Source organism: Oreochromis niloticus, unplaced genomic scaffold (assembly GCF_001858045.2).
Source record: "Oreochromis niloticus isolate F11D_XX unplaced genomic scaffold, O_niloticus_UMD_NMBU tig00001669_pilon, whole genome shotgun sequence".
Lineage (NCBI taxonomy): Eukaryota > Metazoa > Chordata > Actinopteri > Cichliformes > Cichlidae > Oreochromis > Oreochromis niloticus.
The window spans coordinates 687,704-709,595 of record NW_020327445.1 but is presented as its reverse complement, the minus strand read 5'-3'; the positions used below and the strand labels follow the sequence as shown (position 1 = coordinate 709,595).

Here is a 21,892-nt window from a genome sequence, read left to right as displayed (position 1 = left end):
TAACCTCTCAGAGAGAAGCTGTGGTGCTCTGTCCTCAGTTCTCAACTCCCAGTCCTCTAGTCTGAAAGAGCTGGACCTGAGTAACAATGACCTGCGGGATTCAGGAGTGAAGCTTCTGTCTGCTGCACTGCAGAGTCCACATTGTACACTGGAAACACTCAGGTCAGGATCCAAATTATTGCATAAACAACCAAGCTTTATAGAATTGGCAGGTGAACTTTTCTTTATCTTTGGATTGCTTAGGAGATTCTTAATTACTGTCTGAAGATTTTTTACAGTCACATATTTTGTTTTAATGGTAAAACAGAATTATTGTTCAGTTCAATGAGCAGGTAGCTGTGAGATTCATAATAATGAGGTATATTTGTATTAACGATGACTAAACTTGAACAGTAGCTGTGTGAGTTACTTTGTTTACTCATGTGTGCTGATGTTGTGAGTAATTTAAAGCTGAAGTAAACTTGTAATGAGTTTAGAGTTTCTGAAGTAAGTGTACTTGGAGATATTTATGTGTTTACTAAAGTCCAGGAGCAGGAGGCTGTGTGTAGCATAGAGGAACCCAGACCTCAGCTTTGTCTCCTGGTTTCTGTTGCTGCTGTTACAGTTTCCCCTCATCGTTCCCTTCAACAGTCTCCTCACTGTAACAAATCAAAGTGTTACTGTATAGATTCATGTCTGAATGTTGCCATGTGCTATTAAAACTAAAAGCGATGTTTCATACACCCACGTGGTTCAGTCACACAGTAACTGATGGTGAATAATGTTTGTGTTGAGCACATCGTACAGGTCAGCTGCTCCACACAGATCTCAGGTTTACATGCTGGAACAGTTTGTGATCATGAAGGATAAACCTCACTTCCTCTTTGTTTCATACAGATGTGACATGAACAATAACACATTCATGGAATCCTTTTAGGAACACAAACACTATTGTAGCTGGAGAATATATTTGAATGTAGGATAATGTAGGGGATCATAAACAACAGTAATAACTAACCACCACCTCACCATTTGGGTTGATAGCTGTATGTTGATTGATGAAGTCATTTTCTTCTTCCTCCATTTCTACCTTATTAGTACAAGGACTGGACATGGGGGAAACGGCTCTCATCACTGGATCAAAACATGAAAACAAATCTGAAGTAAAGTTTTGTTGAGGTGAACTGTGGTGGTGCCCAATGTTCCCTCTAAGTTGCACGTGTGCACAATTGCACACTGCTGGCACGGTCTCTGCGCACAGAAAATCTGCGTTGCTCACAAAAAAATAATCAAATCTCAATTGAAATTAAAATTAAAACTTTAACAATTCTGTTTTGCAGTGTTAGTCAGTGAGTGACTGGCTGCTCCCGTATGGGATTAGAACGATGCCACCTTATCCCATAGTCCAGCCAATGATGTGATTCACATTCGTATATACGCAGCTAATCAACATGGTTGACAGGCTCTGACAGCGTCCTTATGTGCCGACACCGGAGTTTTAGCTAGCAAAGCGCCGTGGCTGATGTGGAGTGAAGCCACGTTAATGACAACGTGTACAACCATTGGAGATGTGAGCAGGAAAGACGGAACAACTGACGGACAAAGTGTGGACTTTATACCAGTTTTTAAATTGTGTTGATCGGCCACGTAAAACCAGAGTTATGATAAAAATATCTGCAATGTTCGGTTTTCTTCCTGAATACTGTCGTTGTTTATATTTACTGCGGGAAGAAACGGTAAAAACGGCGTTTTATAAGGAAAACGCTTGAAAGCACTCTCCACCTGTGAGCAAAGATGAAACCAAAAACCCCCCACCCTTTCCCATTGGTGGAAAAATGTACCATGTCGACCAATCAAAAAATGATATGGCGATATGGCATTTAGTTGTTTAGGGAGGGGGAAGTTATAGGAGTGATGGCGGTGTTTTGAGATATGAGAGATTTGTGAAGTTAAGCGTGTTTGGAGTGTGGTAGTGTCTTGTGTCTTGTGTAGTTAGTGTGTAGTTAGTGTGTAGTGTAGTCAATAGTTTTGTTGTGTGTGTCAGAACAATGAGGCGACTGCTGAATGTTACAGGTGTTACAGCAGTGATACATCTCCTGCTGTCAGGCCTGCAGGTATCAGGCTGTTGTTCTCCTTTATCTCATAGTGGACAGAAATTATTTTTTTGAGTGGCACAAATAATTTGTGTGGCATCAAATTTGATGCAGAACAGCTGATTGTTCTGTAAATAGTTTAAAATGTTTATTTAAAAAACGCCTTGGCTGCATTTTTAGGTAAACAGCTGCAAAAAACTTTGTTGTTTGCAAAACTCAGTAACGTTTTTGAAGAAGTAACTATATAATTAATTGCCCAACATTGGTCATTATTTACTGTATTTTGCAGACAGAGAGTTACAGACTCTCTCCCAGACCACAGACTCATAATACAAGTCAGAGCTTTATTTTAAAAAAAAGAAAAGAAAGAAAGTTCCATCCATCCATCCATCCATCCTCATCCGCTTTATCCGAGGTCGGGTCGCGGGGGCAGCAGCCTAAGCAGAGAAGCCCAGACCTCCCTCTCCCCAGCCACCTCCTCCAGCTCATCCGGGGGAACACCAAGGCGTTCCCAGGCCAGCCGAGAGATATAATCTCTCCAGCGCGTCCTGGGTCTGCCCCGGGCCTCCTCCCGGTGGGACATGCCCGGAACACCTCACCCAGGAGGCGCCCAGGGGGCATCCTTGTCAGATGCCCGAACCACCTCAACTGGCTCCTTTCGATGTGGAGGAGCAGCGGCTCTACTCTGAGCCCCTCCCGGATGGCCGAACTTCTCACCCTATCTCTAAGGGAAAGGCCAGCCACCCTTCGGAGGAAGCTCATTTCCGCCGCTTGTATCCGCGATCTCGTTCTTTCGGTCACTACCCACAGCTCGTGGCCAGTTGTGAAAGTTGTGTTTTCAAAATTGGAGTTCAAGTTATTTTTACTTCCAATAGTGTTAACATACTACACAGGTCATGAACAAGATTGTTTTTAATTTTCATTGTAAGTGGGCTAAAGCAGTTAATTAAAAGTAGTCTAACATAAATGTAAATGCTGTAATTTGATTATTTTAATAAACCATGTAACTTGGATGGATTTGATGCTGGCGTGACCACAGTGCACACGTCTGATGTCGCTCACAGTGGTCCAAGGGATCGCTCAGTTTGTGTGTTCGCTCAGACACATAAAAAATTAAAGGGAACATTGGCGGTGACTGACAGGGAAAAGGGGAATGATAAGACTTACTGTAAATATAATTATGTATGTATTGAAAAAGGAACAACTAAAATGTTCCAGCTGAAAAAATGAAATCAGTTTCAGTTTATGAGCTCTGTTTGTTTTCTTTACAGTTCCAACCTTTTATAGTGAAATGAGCTGCTCATCCCTGTTTAGATGACCTGGATAAAACAATACAGAGCACATTGGGCTGAATATGGAAAGGAAGCATCACAGTACACCTTAAAGTCTCTGATATGAAATGAAGCAGCCAGAGCTTTTTCATGAGTGGAAATCCACTGTGACTGTCAGCTGCTGCTACAGCCTCCAGATTAGCCAGCAGCTCATCCTGCTCAACATTTTCTCACTAACTTTACTGGCAGTGTGATGTTTTCAGCTGGAGTGATGGTCAGGGTGGCCTCCCTCTCCTCTTCTTCTCCTCTTCCTCTTTCATTTGTAAAGCCACTTCTGCTGTTTTCATTCATGTGGAAGTCCTGTAGCTGAGTTTGGGAGAGACTAACAGCCTCGACAGCAGAGGGGAGAAAGGCTGTAACACCAACACTTTATTCTACCTCTCACATCATTTTATCAGAAAACATATGTATGCTCATGTTTTTAGTATGTTTGGCTTGAAAAGCTAAAATAAAAGAAGATCAAATGATGCTCTTTATTATCATGTTGGTTTTGTTTCCTGTCTCTTGGATGGAGCCCAGCTGTGCGTGGCCCCTGGGCCTGTGGTCAGAGTGTGTGCTGGATAATCCGGCCCAGGATGAGGCCAAACTGAAATGGGATTAAATGTCTGTCACATATTTGAGCCTAATTTAAAAACATCCTCCATAAATATTGAATAATAACAATAATAATAAAGGGTCAGAAGATGACTTGTTGGAATGAAAATGAGCTTGTAGTTTGTCTGCTTTAATAATGTGACTGAAAAAAGGTGTTGAACTTCAAATATGTCCATTTCTTTCACACTTCACCTTTAAAAGTGAAGCCATGTGGTTCCTTGAAGGAAAAACACGACTTTTTCATGTTTTTATGATAAATGTACGACTTTAATGGGAAATATTCAGAGTTTTTTCTCTTGTTTGTTTGAAGCAGCTTCCTGTTGGCTTCAGCTGTTTGGAGTTTCCATTTTCTAAACGTCTACATTCTGAACCTTCTTCAGCTCTGAACAGATGATGAAACACTGAATGATTTCAAGCTCACACTTTGTCTAATAAACTTACATCTTTCATTCTTTATACAGATTGAGGAGCTGTGGTTTGTCAGAGATCAGCTGTGGTTATATGGCAGCAGCGCTGAAGTCCAACCCCTCGTATCCCAGAGTGCTGGACCTGAGTGGAACCTACAACAACCTGCAGGATTCAGGAGTGAAGCAGCTGTGTGTTCTTCTGGAGAATCCACGATGTCAATTTGAAACTCTGAGGTCAGTCACCATGTTTTAGTTGTGCTGAGATGAATATGACGTGAAAGTTGTGCTGACACTGTGCATCAGTAGGCCCACAGACACCTCTATACAGGAAGTCTTGTTCTACTCTTTGTAGAACTTCTGATCCCTGATCCTCTGAGTCTGACTCAGTAGATAATGCAGAGTTCTGAACTGATATGGGTGAGCGGACTCAGGCAGCCTGACAGACTTGATGTCTTCCCTGCTTGTCATGATACAAATAAACATGAGTATCTGGTCAGTGGTTGTTGATCAATGGTCATGAGAATTTGCATAATTAAGATTAAGGAACTGACCTCCCAGCCCATTGTTCCTTCAGTCTGCTGGTTTCAGTCATTATGCAAATGTACTGTTTATAAGATTGGGGAAACCTGCAGTCAGCTCAGACTGAAGAAGTCACTTGGATGAGTGACGAAATATTTCTCCCACAAAACGCTACGTCCAGATGAACAGAATCAGCTTTTGGAGAAACATGAGTATCCTTGCAGGTCATATCTTATCAGTCACACCTGTTAGTGCAGCTCTCCTCTAGATTTTAGTGCTTGGTAAACTAGGATTATTTTAGGAGCCTGCACCATAGATCCAAGGGAAGATATTACTTGGAAAGGCTGAAGCAACCTATTAGAGGTATTTGCACTAACATAGATAAATACTCAGATTTAAACCTTTATTCTCTCACAAAGGGTTAAAAAGTGAATGTACACAGAGAGATTGGTGGTGAGATGGGCACTTCCAGCACTGTAGATGTGTTCCAGCTCAGTGTTCATGGAAATAATCCGGAGAGCAGGATTCCTTGATAAATTTCACATCTTAAAGTTATAATCCACAGGGAAAACTGTAAAACTGTCGTTCTGATATCTAGTCAACCAATCAGGTGTTTGATCTTCAGCCCCACCTTATTATCAGTTTCTCTCTCTTTCACATCTGAATTATCTTCACTTCACATTTCAGTCAGTTCAGATTTCATTAGCACGTTCACTTTAGCATAATCCATTTTAATCCAAACACCTTTCTCTTTAAACTCTGTTTGTCAGTCACAGTATATCCAATACAATCCTCTTTTTCACTGAGTCACACACATTCAGAGATTAGAGTGTCCTGTGTGCTCTCATTCACTCACACTCACTGTCAACTGGCCTGAGTTAGGCCTGTCTCTAAAATCATTATTTTATTACTTTTATTCTGATTCATCAAAGCCAAACTCAAACATCTTTATATTTACTGATTATGTTCTCATCAATAATTAACAGTCAGTACATTCAGATATGAATCATAATTCAGTGTTTAACATATTATCACAGATGGACTCCACAGGAGATCTCCTTTATGAAGAAACTGTGAAAGTTTGTCCAACAGTGGGAAACATTTCAGAGAACATCTCAGAGAATATCTGTGAAGCAGAAACTAAACATAATAATAGAAGAAAAGCCAAATAATGATCCAAATCCTGCTCTGAGACTATCAGACAGTAAAGGCTTCCAGAGACTGCTCACCTCTCAGACTTAAAGATGCTGGTGCTGTCCACAGATCAGCTGACCTGCTGGGTCTCCATGATCAGCTTTGTTTCTTGGAGATAAAGGCTGAGCCCTTTAGAGCTTCAGTTCTCCAGAGCAGCAGGATGTCTGAGGTCTGCAGAAACACAGAAACACATCAGCTAAAAATAGTTGTTCAAAGAAAACGAGGTGGGAGCTGCTGATTCCTGAGCTTTGATACTGGATTAGCTCCAGTAGTTATTCCCATCACTGCTGTAGGAGCTACATTTAGTCACAGCTGATTGTCTTCTTTGAACAATCACAATGACTACTGTTGTAAAAACAAGCAGACAAAGAACCAATGAGAGTGAAGAACAGGATAAAGACCTCCTGTGATGGTGGCAAAGAAATGAGCAGCAGACGGCCATCTACATGTTGTAGTGGTTTACAGTCACCAGGGGCCGCCGTCACAGCCATGCAGTCAGCTCTACTTATGCTGTTGTTGGTGCAGCTGAAGTGAAAGTGAGTGTTAAAACAATGAAAAGTGTCCACTGCAGCCTCCATCTGAGCTTCTCATGTTCTTCTTCTTTGATCCTCCATGTTTGTGCTGAACGCTGCCGTCACTCTCTTCCCTGTTCCCGCCCACTTTCTAACCAATCAGCATTGGAGCGTGCACAGCGTCGTCCACACTGAGCTTTGTTGTGAGCGCGTGGACTCGTCTGCAGAACATTTCCGGTACAATAACCATCTGTGCATGCGCCCCAAGCAGCAGCTTCAAGCTCACCTCAAAGAAGTTTAACAGGAAGGACGACTCGGCCATCAGGCGTACAGCTGTCCGTGACCGTGTCCACAGCAGAGTGTCACCGAGGCTTCATGCTAACACGCACACATGAAGCTAATACCACCACGAGCAGCTGCTCAGTGGATTTGGAGGAGAAATGTCTGCAGCTTCTCACAGGCAGTATGCAGAATGTGGATCTCCACAAAGACTGTGGAGACCTCGTCCCAGACTCAAAATCAACACTTGTCTGCACAATGCTTCTCACACGTTCCCGTCACAAGTGTCCTCTAAGTGAAGCTACCAGGTTCAGGTCCAGCTCTGTTTATCTGGGGCTGCAGCACATCGGTGATCCATCCTCACAAATCAACAAAAACACCAGATATGCAAACACAGCATTATACAACACAACCAAGAGATCCAAAGAATTTTCTCTGCATTTCTGTGGCTGATGCTGCTGGAACGAAGCTGTTTGAAAACTTGTTGTTCTGCACTTTGGGACCTGAAGAGGAAACTGAACCTCTGTGCAGAGGGTTCAACTCTGCGGATTCCTGTTCAGTTTTTTTTTTTTTCACATGGCAAAACTTGACAACTTTATGATAAATGTACAACTTCAATGTGAAAAATTCATTTTTTTCTCTTGTTTGTTTGAAGCTGCTTCCTGTTGGCTTCAGCTGTTTGGAGTTTCCATTTTCTAAACTTCTACATTCTGAACCTTCTTCAGCTCTGAACAGATGATGAAACACTGAATGATTTCAAGCTCACACTTTGTCTAATAAATTTACATCTTTCATTTTTTATACAGGTTGAAGGACTGTGATTTGTCAGAGATCAGCTGTGATTATCTGGCAGCAGCGCTGAAGTCCAACCCCTCGTATCCCAGAGTGCTGGACCTGAGTGGAACCTACAACAACCTGCAGGATTCAGGAGTGAAGCCGCTGTGTGTTCTTCTGGAGAATCCACGATGTCAATTTGAAACTCTGAGGTCAGTCACCATGTTTTAGTTGTGCTGAGATGAATATGATGTGAAAGCTGTGCTGACACTATGGATCAGTAGGCCCGCAGACCTCTATACAGGAAGTCTTGTTCGGTCTTTTTGTAGAACTTCTGATCCCTGATCCTCTGAGTCTTTCTCAGTAGATAATGCAGAGTTCTGAACTGATATGGATGAGCGGACTCAGGCAGCCTGACAGATTTGATGTCCATGTCTAAACTGCAGTTTGGTGGCGCTGTCACTTGGTGTTCGCTCGCTTTGTGGTAGAGTATCACTTCCTGTTCCTGCTCAAACACAGTGGTGTTTCTGAGTAGCTTTTCTGCTTAGCAATTTAATTTAAATCTTTTGATACATCCCTTTTTCATAGTATAATCTTCACGTGCTTCATCTGAATCACCCTTTCTGTGTACTCACTACCTAATTTATAGCCAAAGTATTCACTCAATGTCTCTTTACTGTTTCGCTACCTTAGCTTAGCTCGTAGCCGACTCGTTAGCACCATGGCTACTTCACCTGTCCCCCCTGCACTTTCCTGCTCATTGTGTCAGATGTTTAGTTACTCCTCGGCCTCCTTTAGCAGTAATGATACCTGTAACAATTGTAGCATATTTGCAGCTCTGGAGGCCAGGATTACTGAATTGGAGACTCGGCTTCGCACCCTTCATTCACCCGTAGCTAGCCAGGCCCCTGTAGCTGGTGCAGCCGAAGATAGCGTAGGCCCCGCTAGCTGCTCCCCGGCAGACCCCAAGCAGCTGGGGAAAGAGGGCGGCTGGGTGACGGTGAGGAGGAAGCATAGTCTTAAACAGAAGCCCAAGGTACACCACCAACCTGTTCATGTGTCTAACCGTTTTTCCCCACTCGGCGACAAACCCGCCGGGGGTCAAACTCTGGTAATTGGTGATTCTGTTCTCAGACATGTGAAGCTAGAGACACCGGCAACCATAGTCAATTGTCTTCCAGGGGCCAGAGCAGGCGACATTGAAGAAAATTTAAAACTGCTGGCTAAGGGTAAACGTAAATACAGTAAGATCATAATTCATGTCGGCAGTAATGACACCCGGTTACGCCAATCGGAGGTCACTAAAATCAATATTGAATCGGTGTGTAACTTTGCCAAAACAATGTGGGACTCTGTAGTTTTCTCTGGTCCCCTCCCCAATCAGACCAGGAGTGACATGTTTAGCCGCATGTTCTCCTTAAATTGCTGGCTGTCTGAGTGGTGTCCCAGAAACGATGTGGGCTTCATAGATAATTGGCAAACCTTCTGGAGGAAACCTGGTCTTGTTAGGAGAGACGGCATCCATCCCACTTTGGATGGAGCAGCTCTCATTTCTAGAAATTTATTAACCCCCCCAAAATATGACTATCCAGAGTTGGGACCAGGAAGCAGAGTTGCAGTCTTACACGCCTCTCTGCAGCTTCTCTCCTCCTGCTACCCCCCCCAAAAACCCATCTCCATTGAGACTGTGTCAGCTCCCAAAAAGACAAAAAACAAACCAAAAACCAGCAATAAACAACTTAAACATAAAAAATCACAAAGAAAGAACAATACAGTATCCACATCTAAACCAAAGAGTAAAACAGTGAAATGTGGATTATTAAATATTAGGTCTCTCTCCTCCAAGTCTCTGTTAGTACATGACTTAATAATTGATCAACAAATCGATTTACGCTGCCTTACAGAAACCTGGTTGCAGCAGGATGAGTATGTTAGTTTAAATGAATCAACACCCCCGAGTCATTCTAACTACCAGAAATCTCGAAGCACAGGCCAAGGGGGCAGTGTGGCAGCAATTTTTCACACCAGCCTATTAATTAACGAAAGACCAAGACAGACTTTTAATTCATTTGAAAGCCTGATGCTTAGCCTTGTCCACCCCAGCTGTAAAACTCAGAAACCAGTCTTACTTGTTATCATCTATCGTCCACCTGGGCCTTACACAGAGTTTCTCTCTGATTTCTCAGACTTTTTATCTGACTTAGTGCTCAGCTCAGATAAAATAACTATTGTGGGTGATTTTAACATCCATGTAGATGCTAAAAATGACAGCCTCAACATGGCATTTAATCTGTTATTAGACTCAATTGGCTTCTGTCAAAATGTAAAAGAACCCACCCACGACTTTAATCACACTCTAGATCTTGTTTTAACATATGGCATAGAAACTGAACATTTAACAGTGTTTCCTGAAAACCCTCTGCTGTCTGATCATTTCCTGATAACATTTACATTTACAATAATTGATTACACAGCAGTGGAGAGTAGACTTTATCACAGTAGATGTCTTTCTGAAAGTGCTGTAACTAAGTTTAAGAATATAATCCATCCACTGTTATCATCTTCAATGCCCTGTACCAACATAGAGCAGAGCAGCTATCTGAATGCTACTCCAACAGAGGTTGATTATCTTGTTAATAATTTTACCTTCTCACTACGTACGACTCTGGATACTGTAGCTCCTGTGAAAACTAAGGTCTCAAATCAGAAGTACCTGACTCCGTGGTATAATTCTCAAACACGTAGCCTAAAGCAGATGACTCGTAAGCTGGAGAGGAAATGGCGTGTCACAAATTTAGAGCATCATCATTTAGCCTGGAGAAATAGTTTGCTGCTTTATAAGAAAGCCCTCCGCAAAGCCAGAACATCTTACTATTCGTCACTGATTGAAGAAAATAAGAACAACCCCAGGTTTCTCTTCAGCACTGTAGCCAGGCTGACAAAAAGTCAGAGCTCTACTGAGCCAACAATCCCTTTAACGTTAACTAGTAATGACTTCATGAACTTCTTCACAAATAAAATTTTTATCATTAGAGAAAAAATTACCAATAATCATCCCACAGATGTAATATTATCTACAGCTACTTTTAATACCATCGATGTTAAGTTAGACTCTTTTTCTCCAATTGATCTTTCTGAGTTAACTTCAATAATTAATTCCTCCAAACCATCAACGTGTCTTTTAGACCCCATTCCTACAAAACTGCTCAAAGAAGTCCTGCCATTAATTAATTCTTCGATCTTAAATATGATCAACCTATCTCTAATAATCGGCTATGTACCACAGGCCTTCAAGCTGGCTGTAGTTAAACCTTTACTCAAAAAGCCATCTCTAGACCCAGCTGTCTTAGCTAATTATAGGCCAATCTCCAACCTTCCTTTCATATCAAAAATCCTTGAAAGAGTAGTTGTCAAACAGCTAACAGATCATCTGCAGAGGAATGGCTTATTTGAAGAGTTTCAGTCAGGTTTCAGAGCTCATCACAGCACAGAAACCGCTTTAGTGAACGTTACAAATGATCTTCTTATGGCCTCTGATAGTGGACTCATCTCTGCGCTTGTCCTGCTAGACCTCAGTGCTGCGTTCGATACTGTTGACCATAATATCCTATTAGAGCGATTAGAACATGCTTTAGGTATTACAGGTACTGTACTGCAGTGGTTTGTATCATATCTATCTAATAGACTCCAATTTGTTCAAGTAAATGGAGAGTCCTCTTCACACACTAAGGTCAATTATGGTGTTCGACAGGGTTCAGTGCTAGGACCAATTCTATTTACATTATACATGCTTCCCTTAGGCAGCATCATTAGAAGACATAGCATAAATTTTCACTGCTATGCAGATGACACGCAGCTCTATCTATCCATGAAGCCAGGTAACACACACCAATTAGTTAAACTGCAGGAATGTCTTAAAGACATAAAGACCTGGATGTCCGCTAACTTTCTGCTTCTTAATTCAGATAAAACTGAGGTTATTGTACTCGGCCCTGAAAATCTTAGAAATATGGTATCTAAGCAGATTCTTACTCTGGATGGCATTACCTTGGCCTCCAGTAATGCTGTGAGGAACCTTGGAGTCATTTTTGAGCAGGACATGTCCTTCAATGCACATATTAAACAAATATGTAAGACTGCTTTCTTCCATTTGCGCAACATCTCTAAAATTAGAAATATCCTGTCTCAGAGTGATGCTGAAAAACTAGTTCATGCATTTATTACTTCCAGGCTGGACTACTGTAATTCTTTATTATCAGGATGTCCTAAAAACTCGCTGAGAAGCCTTCAGCTGATCCAAAATGCTGCAGCAAGGGTACTGACAGGGACTAGAAAGAGAGAGCATATTTCTCCTGTTTTGGCTTCCCTTCATTGGCTTCCTGTTAAATCCAGAATTGAATTCAAAATTCTGCTCCTCACATACAAGGTCTTAAATAATCAGGCCCCATCTTATCTTAATGACCTTGTAGTGCCATATCACCCTATTAGAGCACTTCGCTCTCGCTCTGCAGGCCTACTTGCTGTTCCTAGAGTATTTCAAAGTAGAATGGGAGGGAGAGCCTTCAGTTTTCAGGCCCCTCTTCTGTGGAACCAGCTTCCAGTTTGGATTCGGGAGACAGACACTATCTCTACTTTCAAGATTAGGCTTAAAACTTTCCGTTTTGCTAAAGCATATATTTAGGGCTGGACCAGGTGACCCTGAATCCTCCCTTAGTTATGCTGCAATAGACGTAGGCTGCCGGGGATTCCCATGATGCATTGAGTTTTTCCTTTCCAGTCACCTTTCTCACTCACTATGTGTTAACAGACCTCTCTGCATCGAATCATATCTGTTATTGATTTCTGTCTCTCTTCCACAGCATGTCTTTATCCTGTTTTCTTTCTCTCACCCCAACTGGTCGCAGCAGATGGCCCCGCCCCTCCCTGAGCCTGGTTCTGCCGGAGGTTTCTTCCTGTTAAAAGGGAGTTTTTCCTTCCCACTGTCGCCAAAGTGCTTGCTCATAGGGGGTCATAGTTATAGTTAAAGTATAGTTAAAGTTATAATCTGATATCTACTCAGCCAATCAGGTGTTTACATCATATTCACTGATCTTCAGCCCCACCTTATTATCATCCCCTCTCTCTCTCTTTTACATCTGAATTATCTTCACTTCACATTTCAGTCAGTTCAGATTTCATTAGCACGTTCACTTTAACATAATCCCATTTTAATCCAAACACCTTTCTCTTTAAACTCTGTTTGTCAGTCACAGTATATCAGGTACAATCCTCTTTTTCACTGAGTCACACACATTCAGAGGTCAGAGTGTCCTGTGTGTGCTCTCATTCACTCACACTCATATGGCTGAAGTCTGTTTGTACAGAGGCTAACCTCAAGAAATCACATGATAGGGTGGGGCTAGGTTTCACAATGAGCTCTCCGCAACCTTGGCTGATTGTGACCTACACCCATTTTCACACCTTGGCTTGTGTGATTAGGTAGAGGATCAACAGGGGGGTTCATGACCCATTTGGCGGACTCTCCCACAGGGCTTAAATCTGGGACTCTCTACCAGTTGACCCTAGAAATAAAGAAGCTTCTTGGATGAGAGGTGAAACGTCTTCAAGAAACTTAAAGAAGTCCAGATGCCTTTTTTTCGAAGCTCTTTAGATGACTGCGAACCTTCACAGACACCTCATCAGTCTCACTCTCAGAGCTACCAGCCCTTTGCTAAAATCACAAAGCTCTTGATTGAAATCAATGATATCAAAGCTGGAATTAAATGAGTCCTACTCTTCTGCTGATTCAGCATCACATTCATCTTTGCTCCTTGCACTGCATCCCCACCATGGACTTCATTCCTTTCCAAGCCAGCCTTGAGTGTCCTTTATTCAGCTCATCCTCTGCTTTACTTTAGACCTGATTTTAGCTGCTTTATCTCTCTTTCGACAAGTTTCTGTGCCTCGATCTTTTTCTTCTCTCCCTCATAACAAGACAGTTTCTTCTGACTGAGAAGATGTTTGAGTTATTTACTAATCCAGGGCTGATTTTTGGGGAAAATAGTTCCTGTTTTCAAAGTAATCCCCATTTTTCCCAGAAAGAAATGTAGGTAGAAATAAATGATCTAAGTGAGAACATGAGCCTTTAAAAAGGCTCTTCTGAAGCTGCTGCCAGTGGTCAAACCCTCCAACAAAGCTCTGTAAGTAAATATGTGATCATAGCTTTAGTTTTTAAATGTTTATTCTAGTTAACACAAATCAGGTGGAACAACTCAAATAAAATATCAAAACTATTAAGTGGTCATCGGTACTCTGTTTGTTCAATACTGAATACATTGGAGCACAAATTGTCCACATTTCTGAAATATTTCTGGCTGTAACTGTTACCAAAGTGCAATTTAGACCTGGCCTGTGGTTGTTATCTAAGTGATAATCATTGATTCTACTAAAACAAATACAAAATAAAGAAATTTGACTCATTTTGTTGATATCAAAAGCACACTGAACAATTCAGTGTTGTTTTACTGCTGTTCTCTCTTCACTTCTTCTCCTCTGATTCTCTCCACATGTTGCTCTGCATAAGTGCTCAGTTTCCTGACAAAAACAAGATTAAATATTGCTAAAAATAATAGTATCTCATTACACTTCAACATAAGTGTTTTATTTTAATGGTTTATCTGTTATTTTTCAGACTGAGTCACTGTGACCTGTCAGAGAGAAGCTGTGAAGCTCTGTCCTCAGGTCTCAGGTCTCAGACCTCTAATCTGAGACAGCTGGACCTGAGTAACATTAACCTGAAGGATTCAGGCGTGAAGCTTCTGTCTGAAGGACTGAAGAGTCCACACTGTACACTGGAAACTCTCAGGTGAGATCAAGCATTTTTCTTTCATCAACTGACAGAATTAGCAAATTAATAATAAGGCAGTCCTCTGATAAGAGGAGAAGTGGAGGTGTTTTGAAGTGCAACATACTCTTATGTTGAAAATTTCTAAAACAGGAAGTAGTTCCTGGGAACTGCTTCCTTTGTTATTGTGTAAGTAGAAACCTGATGGTAAAACAGTGATGAGTTTGCAGAGGTGAATCCACAGCACACAACACAACAATGCTGTTGCCTGCTGAAAGCAGACTTCTCACAGATTCTGAGACTGCAGGTTTCATCACTGTCCAACCAAAATTCACTGAACCAGCAGTAAATGAACGTCCAAAACTAGGCTTCATGTTTAAAAAAACAGATGATCAGGGGGATTTGTGTTTACATCTTTTTTGTGTAATCTATTCACCTGCTGTTTTAGCTGTTTGGTGGTTGTTGAGATGGTTTTGTGAACTTTTAGCTGAGATTCTGACATTTCTGTAGATACCACACGTCTAATTACTTTGTATAGCATGAATGGCCATAACGAGGTTTTTAACAGTAAGAAAAGTTGTAAAACTTAAGAAAACATAGTTAAAAGTCCAAAATCTTCTACGTCTGGTTGCTTGTGGTAAGGAGCAGATCAAACCACTTAAGAATTATACGTTATAATTATAAATGGCTTCAACAGCACATTCAGGTCTGTGGGACTCATTCAGACACTGAGCTGTGGCTCTGTGCTATATGCACATATTTCTGCATCTCTGCCATTCAGACACACTTTATATATAGTTTATTTTATGTAGTATTCAGTACTGAACTGTACATTTAGTCTTTTTAAAGGCAGCAATTTTTATTCAGTGTTTTCATAAAAGCCTTATTTTTATCCATTTACTGCTATTAGGAAGAACACACGTGAGGTTTAAGACCTGGACGAGTTTGAAACCAATTTGTCCTCCACAATGGAAAATGGGTGGAAATAAAAATGGGTATCACTTTAGCCAGCTCCTAATTTTATCAGTTCTACTCTCAGCGTCTCCTGTATATCTCCTATATAAATTTTGCACTCAGCTTTGTGGTCTCCAATATCACTGAAATGCAGCCAGAAGCTGCTCATTTTGTGTTTTCACTCTTTCCTGACATGCTTGCATTTCAGTACAGCTCCCAGTTTCTCTGTGTACCTGGTCTATACCACTACACTTGCTGTCTGTGGGACATTTCCGTCTTCTTTCACATAATGGTATGATCCCAGTCTGTCTCTTAAAGTGTTGGTCACATGGTTTGCTCATCATGGTGGCTGTGGCTCAGGTGGTAGAGCAGATCAGCTATTAATCGGAAGGTTGGTGGTTCGATCCTTGGCTTCCCCAGTCTGCATGCCAAATATCCTTGTATTTGGTATGAATGTGTATGAATGTAGTTTACGTTGCACTTGAGTTTAGAAGTGCTTGTATGAGTGGGTGTGAATGGGTGAATGAGGCAGTTGTATAGAGCGCTTTGAGTACTCCGGGAGAGTAGAAAAGCGCTATATAAGAATCAGTCCATTTACCATCATAATAAAATCTCAGCCGTGCTCACACTGATTATCAGCAAGCCTGAAAATTCATCAATATTTGACATATGAAATTATCTTAAGCGCTGGATTTGGCCCACTGGCCATATGTTTGACACCCCTGGTTTACACAGTTTGGTATTCAATGTACAAGTGAGTTAACTCTCAGCTAACTAGCAGACAAGCTAACTGCTGGGACTGCATCTTTCTAACAAGAGCGTCAGAATGGTTTCCTTTGTGGATGATGATGTATTCTCACAATGATCCTTCATGGTGATGCTGCCATCCACCCACTGCTCCTGGATTCTTCATCATCATCTCCATCAGCCCTCACAATACTCCACCTTCATCAGCTTCATATTCAGGAGCCTGGATGGACAGTAATTCTTTCCATGGGTTATGGTGGGACATTGAGAGCTGAAGTCAAACAGCAGTGAGAAATGAAAGACTGTTTCTATTTAGTTTTGTGATGTGCAGCTTTGTTCAGAGCATTAAGGCCCAGCAAAGATTACTGAGGTCATGGAGTCACTGATGAAACCTGTGTGCTTATAGAAACTGAAACCAGATGAACCAGAATAGAAGGACATTAAAATGAAGTGTCAGCTACACAAAGGCAAAGGTATTCAGTTGTTGGTGTGAGTTATTTAAATGGAGGATGGAGTCAGACTTTAAGCTGCTGGACTCAGTCACTATATCCTGTTCTCCTCATAGAAGCTGGATACACAGACTCACCTGTGACACAGTGACACACAGTGTGGGCTACACACACATTAGAAAGTGGATCAGTCACACTTCTACAATCATTTGTTGTGCTGGGAAACCATGAACACTTTGAATCACCATTAATGGCATTGTTACAGCAACATTCAATCATGAGTTCAAAAGTAGTGTATTGTGTCCTTATCTTAATAGTACTGCAGTATGAGAAGTGCAACATTCAGTGTGCAGAAACAAATCAGGTGCTTTCCAACAGCAGTGTTCGCTTTAACACAGTAGCAGTTCAAATATTTCTGTCAGTTTGAGCTGAAACATGAATCTAATCAAATATCAAATCAAAGTTCTTTGCCTCTGCCAGGACGTCAACATTTGATCTAGTTTTTTGATCAACAGCAAGTGAACATTTATAAATGTGTGTTTTCAGAACAGGAACCAGCAGAACTATTTTTCTGTTATCAGGGAGCAGCACAAACGCTCATCAGCTCATTTACTGTTGTTAAATCCTCCCAGTTCTTTCGATCTTTGGGTTGAAGGAAGGACAATACTCGGTGTATAAATGCTCAATGAACAATCAACATTTTATGAGCATAAAGCATCCGGATGGGAGATGAGCGCGGGAGGGTGTCTGCCTGATCTCGAAGTGTCTGAGCGTTCCTCACATTCTTATAGCTTCAGCCCCCCCCCTCCACGTAGTCATAAAACCTAAACATCCACATTCTTTCTATCTCTCAGTGAGCCTAAGTTATGACCTTGCCTTCCTGTGCAGTATGTTCTGTTCTTTTCTAATCAGACAAATAAGGTGATGACTCTGAAAACAGTATTTCTTATACCTCAGCAGTATAATGCATCCTAAAACAATATCATTCATTCACAATAAATCAGCAGTCTAATGTAATACAAATCAGTTTAATAAATGTAATAGTTGTCACCTTCTTCTAAGTCAGGAGAATAATGCAAACTAAAACTACATAATAATTTCACAATCTTTAATTAGGGGTCTAACGTGGCATAAAACGATATAATAATCTCACAATTCCCCCTTTGATCTCTTTTTAAAGAGATCACTTACATCTTGCAATCCAACATTACGAGGTCAATCTCTTCTTACCCCTAAGGCCCTCTGTCCCCCTTTAACGGGTGGACCATATGTGGGATGACCTCTGTGTTTGCGCAGTTCAGATGCAAGAAAAACTATGATTACAACAACAACAAAAACAGTAGTTACAGATGACACTCCCGTCACTCTCCAGTTCTCCCACAGCTTTATTTTGGTGCTACCTTGTACCTTTCAAATGTACTCAGACTAGAACCTCTGTCTAAGGAGCTTTTAACCTTTATTTTATTTCTTCAGCTAAAAGTGTCTTCCAGTCAGGTGATTCTCTGCTTCTTTCTTCGACCTCAGGGGTTAGACCACCCTTCAGTCGTTGCACAGATCAGGGGATTATTCTGCCCCGATTTCAAACAAAGATCTGTATATTCTGGGGTCACAGCCTGTCCCCCTTTTTACCAAGAACCTCTTGAACCTTGTTGGTCTGGTGTTCCTGGATTTCCGCCAACCCCTTCATGGTTATTGCTGTGTTTATGGGATCCATCCTCTCCAGGTCACTAGTCAAGCCCAAACGCCATGACACTTCACCCCAGCTGCTGTCTTGACAGTCTCTGTGTCTGTCTCTGCTGTGAAGGACCCTCATATCTCCGTGACCTCATCTGGTGTCTGTTCCTTTCTCTGTAAGAGACAGAAAACCAAAGTTGGTTTAGAATATCATGTGCAGGACTCTCTGACACAGAGACTTATTCTAATCATAATCTATGTGTGTAAGCATGTTTTGCATTTAGCCCTCTGCACTCAGAGTCAATACTTACAATATATCAATCCGGACCGTCACGCCGAACGAAGCTTATGACCTTCACAAGACTGAGTGCCAAGTCATTATGAGCACATTTGCAATGTGTGTATGAAAATGATTATAACCGCTTAGTTTAGTAAAAGAAATCAAAAACAAATCATTTTTAATTCTAGCATTTTCCCCCCTTTTAACAAAAACCATGTGTTTCATTCAGCCTGCTGTATCACGGTTTCCTCTCCAGTGTGGTACTCAGCTTCTCATGAACACAGGCATTTTGTCTTCTAATGGCTATTCAGTTTATTTAAATCATTAATGCTTAAACATGAAACTAATGATTTATGCTTCTCACTGGTTCTCTAAAATAGTCTGGGAACTTTTGGATCATTATAAGCTTAAGTTTTACCATCCCTAAATTATTAAACACACAACCAAAGTCATAAAAATGTTCATAAAACCATTGTTTGATGTTAAAACTCAACTTCCTCCTTTTTGACACACTCCCGTGTGTCAAGATTAGTGACATCATTAGTCTGGACTGTCAAAGGTGACTTTAACGCTAACCTTTCCGACAGTCCTGTTTATTGTGTTACCTGGTCTGCACACTAGAATAAACATAATTAACTTGGTCAACATTTTATTGCGTGTTATTTCACAATCTTATAGATTCAAACCTCTATCCTTATGTGGTTTGCCAAATTATGTTTAACCAGAACTCCTTTCTTTCTCTAAGTTTTGGAGAAATTTTATGTTTGGTGTCAAATTTGAAGAATTTGACCATACATGAAATTTATGGTGTTATCACCCCCATCGGGGCTTACCTTTCCCACTTTTGGTGATATTCCTCCCTCGAATATTCCCAATTACCGTCCTTTGGTGGCGAAAAACTGTTGGTGTGGTCAAGTGGGTGCTGTAAAAACAAAAGCTCAGGACAGAACAGTTATCATTCATGTACATAATACAAAATTTGCATATACTTGATTTCATATTGATCCTCTGAGTGTAATGGTACATTTTAATTTGAATTTATCAAAACTAAACACAATAGTTTTCTCTTTCTTTAGCTTGCTCTTGCTCTTTTGCAGTACCACATCCTATCACATGTCCCTGTCATTTCTATTCTGATTTTTAAATTATTGACTATTTCGGGGAAGAACCTAAATCACGTGGACCAGTGTTTGTTATTACATATCTCTATTTTGAATGTGACAAGTCTTCCATTCCCCTGTTATTCATAGATATTGTTAAAGTTTTGGCTGTTTTCCTCTATAAAAGTTAATTGGCTTTTACAGTGGCCTGCTATTTATTATTAATAACATATTCCAGTCATGAGTAAAATCAAATGTTTTCTCCATTGTATCATTTGACATTCCCCAACAATATAATGTGATACATTAATCGAAACACAGCTAATAAAACACAATTTTCTTAAAGCAAACATCAGTAACTCAAAATTAGCAACCAAAGGGTTCAGTCTACAGTTCCACACTTTCATGTGACACTACAGTCTCCCCCTCTGCTCTCTCTTATTCTCCTGCTCCTGCAAAAACAAAGCAAAACAAAACATCCCTTTTCTTACCACCTGAGTGAATTGTTTATGGTCATTCACTAATCCTAAGGTCGGTGCAGTTTTTGTCTCAGTATCAAGTCAGTCAAAACTTTTAGTCGTCAGTCCATCACAGTCCAGTCACACGCATTCATTCACACACATACATACCAGATGTTGCTGATAATGGAGTCTCACACGCGACCTATTCGAGTATCCATCACCAGCAAGATGACGTCATCGTTTTAAAAGTGAAAACAGTTCCTTGTTCTTTAGACTGGATTGACTCGCTACAATCCTTATAGGCTCAGGACTTCTCATGTGATCAATGTCCCATATAAGTGAATTTCTCCCAAGCCAATTATAATCATGGAGAAACACACTTTGCAACTGTTTTCAGTAAAAATATTTCATAGCGCTCTAAAGTTCAATCTCTCAGGCCTGGTTTAAAGAGCTGATTGTTAAATCAGGAACTCACAAAATATCATCATCGGTGGATCACACCTCTCAGATGTTCTTATCTCAGTGCACTGTAACAAAAGCAAAAGCAAACATAACCAATAAAATACTAATATAATAACACATACTAGGCCCCGTTGCAAACATGTCCAAGCATAAAACCGTCTCTCTCTATCTTAGAGAAAGAAAACACCTCAAACCTCACTGATAAAATCAACCTAGCGCTAAGCAAAACCCAAAAATCAACCAGAAATTCACAGGAAAGGTTTTGATTCCTCCCGGGACAATATTGTGTGGGAATGAGAACCTCAGGTGCCGTAGCACCTTTTGTTCCTCCTTGAATTAAATCTCAATCACAGAAAATGCAGCGCTCCGAAATAAAACTCACACCATTAGTTCATCATTTTCACTCTTTACCTCCTTATCAGGCTGTGTGAAGCACAGCAAACAATTCGGTCAAGGCCTTGAGCAGCCGTACAAAGACACCACCCACAGACGTTGTTTTCATTACCAGACAATTTTACATTTTATTTATTATTATTTATTTATTATTTATTTATTTTTTGTGGTCAAAGCCTCCAACAAAGCTCTGTGAGTAAATCTGTGATCATGTTTATTTTTAAAATGTTGATTAAAAGTGGTCATAGATTTCTTCCATGTCAGATCCATGTCCTAAAACCATCAGCCTACGTAGTTGTATAGTATAAAAGAAAAGCTTTTGACCACAATAGTGTAACTTGAATGAACTTTTGATACAGCCTTTAAACACTTAAGGAGCTTAAAATGTTTTGATCTATGAACCCACATTAAAGACTCTAGTTAAACTCTAAAAACAGAACATTAAAATCTGTATAACTGCAAATGTATGTGCATTAATGTGACCATGCGTGGAGATCTGAGGTTGGTTGGTAGGATGACTCCTGTGCAGAATCACATGTGTTTGGATTTTTGGTAATTTGGTTCTTTTGTCGTTTTTCTCGGTATGTAGCCGTGGGCTGGTTCACCTGAATCAGGGGTGTCCAGGCTGCTGGGTTTGGTTTGTTGATTGTTATTTATTGGTATATATTATTTCTGTTCTATAATTTATTAAAATATCAATATTTTAGTATTTTGGGGTATTTTTTTGTTTATTATTAACAGGAACACAGTTGAAAGTAACTGCATTGTTGGGATTGTCTAAATGATTAGTAGGAACTACTTCTTCCACCTGTCACAGTAATATGTGAAATACAGCTGTAAAAATGCTTCACAGCTGACGTGTGCTCG

The 21,892-nt window shown here is 40.7% G+C and overlaps 1 protein-coding gene across 1 annotated transcript in view; it reads left to right on the top strand.

Annotated features, from left to right (window-relative positions):
• Positions 1-21,892, top strand: part of LOC109197068 (ribonuclease inhibitor-like) — a 29,733-nt gene continuing 7,841 nt past the window's right edge. Inside the window, exons 1-4 of the mRNA XM_019352152.1 lie at positions 1-162; positions 4,459-4,638; positions 7,715-7,894; positions 14,353-14,526. Of these exons, the coding sequence (XP_019207697.1) occupies positions 4,499-4,638; positions 7,715-7,894; positions 14,353-14,526 (494 nt within the window). The 5' untranslated portion in view covers positions 1-162; positions 4,459-4,498. The remainder of the gene's footprint in view (positions 163-4,458; positions 4,639-7,714; positions 7,895-14,352; positions 14,527-21,892) is intronic.